The sequence below is a fragment of the Ipomoea triloba genome, chromosome 4 (assembly GCF_003576645.1).
Source record: "Ipomoea triloba cultivar NCNSP0323 chromosome 4, ASM357664v1".
NCBI classification, from domain to species: Eukaryota; Viridiplantae; Streptophyta; class Magnoliopsida; order Solanales; family Convolvulaceae; genus Ipomoea; species Ipomoea triloba.
Genome location: NC_044919.1, coordinates 33,638,647 through 33,645,405, shown reverse-complemented (window position 1 = coordinate 33,645,405; position 6,759 = coordinate 33,638,647). Strand labels below are relative to the sequence as shown.

Here is a 6,759-nt window from a genome sequence, read left to right as displayed (position 1 = left end):
TTGTAAATTATTATATATAATTTAATTATTCAATTGCCACATGAAAATAATGAAATCTTGCACGGCTATCACGCCAACAACTGGTGGGCCAGGCGCAATGTGGATGTATAATTAGTGTATGATTAACTTCAAAACATCAATCTGTGGGTCAGACTACAGTTAGTTGACCCTTGCTTGCTGGGCTCTATATTGCACTTCTTAATTATATTACTTTAATTATGGTATGTAATCATTTTTAGTTGAGTCCAGATAAGAGTTGACCATGGAGTTTAATTTGATTATATTCCAGATTCCTTGGGAAAATTGTAAATTAATGCCCTACCGAATAACTAAAATGATCGATCAATTAATGTTTAGTCTTACTTCTAACAGCATTGTGTGGGCCGGGGTTCGAACCCTACTGAAACTCGAGGAATTATTGGGGAACTTTGACCGATCAATGATGGTGAAGACCTCTTACGGTCCAAGATACAGTCTGGTGAAGCCAATAAATCGGGATTATAAAAAAAAAATCAAAGGGAAAAAGAAAAAGAGCTAGCTTGCCTCATATTTCCTTCACGCTTTCAAAAAAGAAACACTAAAAAAATGGCATCTAGCGCTTGACTAGCATCTATTATAATTGCTACCTTTTTTGTGTTAGGTACTTAGGTCACACGGGAAATCCTTCAAAACAAAGAAAAGTTAGTGCTGGGTGCAAATGAATATATTTCTATTGAATGTATGAAGTTATTAAATTTTTATCACGATTTTACGTTGTTCTAATCTCTGTCATATAAATTTAGAAGAAAAAGTAGAAAAACCTAACATCTAATAGCTAGTGACCTTTGTTTAGAAGAATCTCAACCCTTTCACAGTCAAAATTTTCCACACTTGGAGAAATATTGATGATTGGTTTAGGATAAAGGATTTCAACCTTGATCAAGTGTCAATTTTTAAACTTTATACTGTTGAAGTGAGAATGGCATTTCAAGTGAAGTGGTGAAAAGGTCAAAAGATGGTGTAACCATTGCTGAAAAAACAGACAATAATATAATGTGAAATATGTGAAAGCTAAAAATTCCCCTTTGTCTCTGGAACATTGGTGTATGCATGATATGCATGTAAGGTTGTCAGCTCGCCCTGAAATGACTAATGAACCATGAACGAGGAAAATGCCTGGGAAATTTTGCCCAAACACAACCATAAAACATATTTTAATGTTCAGCTTAATTTAATATGACCACTAGTATTTAATTTTAAAAAAAAATGAAAAAGAGATAAAGATAGGTTGGCTCTTTTTTAAATTTCTTGATTAATTGGATCCTTCCAATCAACTTATCTGTCATCATCACAATTAAGAGTAATACGTTTCCATTGTCCCTCCAGTGAAATAAATAATCAAACTCTCGAAAACGGTACATTGGCCAATGACGTTGTGGTCTAGTGGCATCCGGTTACATCTCCTATGTGGAAAGAGGTGGGTTCGAGCCTCGTTGGTTGAGAAAGTAGTTTATGAACAGATACTACATTGTAATAGAGTCAGTAACACTAAAAAAAAAACATAAACCGATGAACCGACATAGACACGAACTGATGTTGCTCATGTTCATATATTAATATTTTTAGAGTATTCGTGTTCGTTTGTTAAAATTTTTAAAAACTTTAGTCGTGTTCGTTAACGTTCACAAACACTAAATACACATACACATGTGTATGTTTATAATCATAATTTATTCATAAACAATAAATAGTCTATACTAACCAACAATAGCCAAACAAATTAAACAACATTTTGGTGGTCTTAGTTGTGTGAGAATATATCATATTTTACGAAGAGGTGATGAAATCAATAAAAAAAAATGAATATATATGAAATTGTCTTGTCATTAAAATTATGGACAAAATATGATGAAATTATTAGTTACTAATTAAATATGAAAATATCATTATAATTGAGAGTTACATTGGATCCAGTTTAATGGATGGAATAAAATACCCATCTTCAGTTCCTTTGGTAACATGTTGGGGACCCAAAACTACATAGGCCTAGCAGTAGCAGGAGCAATGAAAATGGGCCAATTTAAGAAGATCACGCCGTTCAGTTACACACATGATTGGAACTTGGAAGTGTCTGCATGCACACAAATCCGGCCTACTTAAATCTACGTCAAAAATGTTTGTATGAAAATGTTTACTTTTTCTTTTGGTAAAAATATGAAAATGTTTACTATTTGTGACACTTCAATGATACTTGTAGCATGATCCGTTAGGGCGGCAGACTTCCTGGACCACCATTTTCATGATCCCGCCATTGCGTCCTATCTTCAAAATGCTCTTAACCAACACGCCGGCGATCGCGAAATTGCAGTAAACCCTCTTCCGTCTTCGCTTCCGATACTGCAAATTCTCAAATTCCCCATTTCAGTCCCGTCCATCTTTCCGGTCGCCGACTGATGGAGAAGTCAGGGTACGGCGGCGACGGCATTTACAGATCTCTGAGGCCGCCATTACTCCTCCCTTCAGACCAAAACCTCTCAATGCTCTCATTTCTGTTCCGCAATGTCTCTCAGTACCCAGATAAGCCCGCCCTCGTCGACGCCAACTCCGGCCGGACTTTAACTTTCTCCCAATTAAAATCCCAAGTCTCAAAAGTGTCGCATGGGTTAATGCATCAACTGGGCTTACGTAAAAACGACGTCGTTCTCATCTTCTCCCCCAACTCCGTTGAATTCCCCCTCTGTTTCTTCGCTATCGTAGCCATCGGCGCCGTAGCCACAATGGCCAACCCGAGCTATACGGTTTCCGAGCTTTCTAAACAGCTCAAAGATTGTAGCCCTAAGCTCATCGTCACCGTTCCTTCGTTGCTAGATAAGGTTACAGGATTCAATTTACCCGTTTTGCTTCTGCGTCCGGAAAACGCTAATCTTAATATAAGCAAGTCGCGTGCGCGGGCGGGTATTACGTTTTTCCACGACCTGGTTAGAAATTCCGGGTCATTGGATTTGGGTAGGGTTTCCATAAAGCAGAGTGATGAAGCTGCATTGTTGTATTCTTCGGGGACGACGGGGATTTCCAAAGGCGTAGTGTTGACTCATCGGAATTTCATTGCAGCAGCGAATATGGCGGCTTCCGATCAAGACGCGGCAGGGGAAATCCACAATGTATTCCTGTGCGTTTTGCCCTTGTTTCACGTATTCGGTCTTTCTGTTATTACGTATTCGCAGTTGGCAAGGGGGAATGCCGTTGTTATTATGGAGAAGTTCGATCTGAATAAGACTCTGAAGAATGTGGAGAAGTATGAAGTGACACATCTGCGAGTCGTGCCTCCCATTTTACTGGCCATGGCGAAGAATAGTTTGGTGAAGAAGTATAATCTGCAATCCTTGAGGCTTATTGGCAGCGGGGCTGCACCGTTGGGTAAAGAATTGATGGAGGAATGCGCCAAGAATTTCCCACACGCCATTGTTACCCAGGTATCTTCTTACTTGTGTGTTGTTATGAATTTAAGAATTGAATTGGATGTTTGAATAAGGATGTTAAAGGAAAAATGAGTAGATAAGAAAAGAAGTCATGATTGCAGGGATATGGCATGACAGAAACTTGTGGAGTTATCTCATCTGAGAATCCAAATATTGGCCCGAGACACACTGGATCATCTGGAATGCTTCAATCAGGAATTGAAGCTCAAATAGTTAGTGTCAGTGAACTGAAGCCTCTTCCTCCTGGCCAAATAGGGGAAGTATGGGTGCGAGGGCCTAATGTGATGCGAGGTAGATTTAAGTCATTAAATGCTGTTAATTTTATTGTTGGCATGCATATGATTCTGAATGCTGTTCTGTGTTTTTTTTTTTATCTTACTTTGATGGCATGGTGATTGGACCAGAGTCAAGATTTCATAATTCTAAAGATAATTAGGTGGGGCAATCTAACCAAGTTAGTAAGACTGTTGGCTTGATAACAACAGGTTCCAAGCTCGATTCTCAGTGGGAGCGGTCTATTTGCCTTCTTGGTTTGAGCCGATTAGCTACTGATCCTTTGCCGGCTAGGGTCCTAAGGTTGGATTTAACCAGTGCACACCCTCGGATAGTAGTTGCGGGTTTCCCTCGTCTTCCAAAAAGAATGATAATTAGGTGCAAAATAGACTCAAAAATCCACATTCTGGACCTTTTCTGTTTAAGCAAGAATCCCCAATAACATTTCCATATCTTTAAAATTCAAAAATCTAACCAAGCTACAGAGAACAGGTTTTTATTTTAGGAAGAATGTGGGCAAAAAATTGAAAATTTGGAATTGAGAGAGTAGATGCAGTCTAATATAATGCAGTTAATGTCGTCTTGTATATAGTTCTCAGGACAGTGTTCTTCTCTGCAATCTTTTTTAGATTTATTCTGAGTTATATATGAAGATTGGTTTTAAGATAGTATTTCACTGTTTCATTTCACCCAATTTAACCTTCAAGGCATATCCATCTCATAACAAGTTACATGCTTGCAATGCCTATGCTATTTCATGTTTTCAGCATTGAGTTCATGATAAACATATTCTTACTGTAAGTGGAAACATGCGTATTTGTCATTTTCCAGGTTATTACAACAATCCACAGGCCACCAGTCTTGTTATAGATAAACAGGGCTGGGTCCATACTGGTGATCTTGGATACTTTGATGAGGAAGGACTGCTATACATTGTTGACCGAATTAAGGAGCTCATAAAGTACAAAGGTTTTCAGGTAATCTTTTGGTGGTGGTGCACAAAAGTACATAATAAGCTTCACTTTGTACATATAGGTTCCCTAAAATTTGCTAGGAGGAATGTTGTTTGTCTGATATCTCTTTCAATATTAGGACTTGAAACAATTAGTCAGGAATTCCAATGATCATGTTATGTAGAACGCAGCATTTTAACAAAACTTTCTTACCACATAGTTTGCTATGTACATCAATCAGCTTCAATTCTTAGAGAAATAGAGTAACTTTTACTAATACTACTGTCACCAGGTTGCACCAGCAGAGCTTGAAAGTCTGCTCATTTCTCATCCTGAAATAGTCGATGCAGTTGTCATCCCGTAAGTGGCATCTTGCAGTAGAATCTGTATACAGTATAGGCGTATAGCCACTTGAAACATGAAAATCCGTTAAACTTTATTAGAGGACTGGACTGAAGATAATAAGTTATATCAACCGCTTTTGTTTATAGGTTTCCCGATGCTGAAGCTGGCGAGATCCCAGCTGCATACGTTGTTCGCTCCCTCAACAGCTCGCTGACTGAGGAGAATGTCCAAAAGTTCATAGCACATCAGGTATATGTTATAGCAAAAAATAATGTCTTCTCTAAGAAAGAAATAAGATGCAGTAGTTTGTTAAATTGGTCATTATATTGTGTTTTCCAGATGAAAGTTTCCAATGGCTAATTTATTACTGTAGTTATTTGGTAACTATGTGAAAACAACATCTTAATTAGTAAATATGAAAATGATAGGATATTATGAATGACTTGCATAAACCCTTCATATAGGGTTTACACTACAATATTAATCAATACTCAATATAACACCAAATTAGCTAAATGGGATTCCTAAATAAAGCTGATTTGAATTCTTTGGGGGAATTCCTAAACAATTAGCAAATTCCTAGAGAGTACATATCATGCTTGAATGGCTGTAATGCAGATAAAAGTTGATCAAATTAAAGTTTCATCTTTTTCCTTCTTAAATGCGTTTTCAGGTTGCACCTTTCAAGAGGCTTAGGAGGGTAACATTCATAAACAGTGTGCCAAAATCTGCCTCAGGGAAAATACTCAGAAGACTACTTATTGAAAAGGCGCGATCAAGAATATGATATAAATGTATTATGTTGTTTAATGTACTTGGTGATATGTATAAACTAAACAATATAATGCAACAATAGATCACACGGTCTATTATACTACGGAGTATTAGAATAAGTATAAACAATATCTTTATGTTATTTAGATTATAATGTATATAATATAAGTATATATGTTCCGATCCCTTAGCTTGGTATTGGATTTAGAATTGAATATGATTATCTTTTCTTATAGGATTGGACTTTAATTTGCCTCTTTAATATATATAACCAAATTGTAATGAACTACATTGTTCCTGCTAGCTCTAAAACAAAGAATACAAAGCAATCATATCATTTGTAAATTGTAATAGCTCATATATAATCAATAAAAATCCAACTCCATTTGGACAGGAAATGCAATATAATAACCATGAACATCTATATCATTAATTAAAACAAAAATGGAAGAAATTAAATAATTGAAGAATAACCCAAATAAATATTCAATCAAAAAGAACAAATAAATGTCTCATTAATTGAACTAAATACATAAAATGAAACAGATGGAGTAATTAATACTCCAAACATATAAAATGAAACAGATGGAGTAATTAATACTCCAATGGATCGGAATTGAAGAAGCAAAGTATGTAGTATAGGTAGAGAGTTTATGGAGATGGAAGAGAAAGCATACCTTCACACCATGTTCGTCTATGGTTTCACATCCAATGGTATTTGTGAGAGGAGAGCCAAATCAAATCTCAATTTTTCACAATAATCTGCTAGTCACAAAGCGGACTTCCCTTGAAACACACATTCAAATAATAGTGGCTGCAACTTGAACTTTTTCGTAATAAATGAAGTTAAATATAACACATGAAGTATCAAAACACATCACTAGTGGCTTCATATATTATTCACAAAACCATTTTAAACGTGTGTTAGTTTGTGTGCTAGCCTAAGTTAAGCTCAC

General features: G+C 36.4%; 1 protein-coding gene across 2 annotated transcripts; it reads left to right on the top strand.

The window, feature by feature from the left end:
- The first annotated feature begins 2,333 nt into the window (after positions 1-2,333).
- Positions 2,334-5,901, top strand: LOC116017521 (4-coumarate--CoA ligase-like 7). Of its 2 annotated transcripts, XM_031258130.1 has the most exons (6): positions 2,334-3,452; positions 3,560-3,749; positions 4,563-4,708; positions 4,977-5,044; positions 5,176-5,278; positions 5,703-5,901. In XM_031258130.1, the coding sequence occupies exons 1-6, from the start codon at positions 2,433-2,435 to the stop codon at positions 5,814-5,816; spliced, it is 1,641 nt and encodes a 546-aa protein (XP_031113990.1). In that variant the 5' UTR covers positions 2,334-2,432; the 3' UTR covers positions 5,817-5,901. The 2 variants fall into 2 exon arrangements, 1 of the variants encoding a protein (XP_031113990.1); XR_004097924.1 differs by lacking the exon at positions 4,977-5,044 and having other exon boundaries at positions 5,703-5,802.
- The last annotated feature ends 858 nt before the right edge of the window (positions 5,902-6,759 follow it).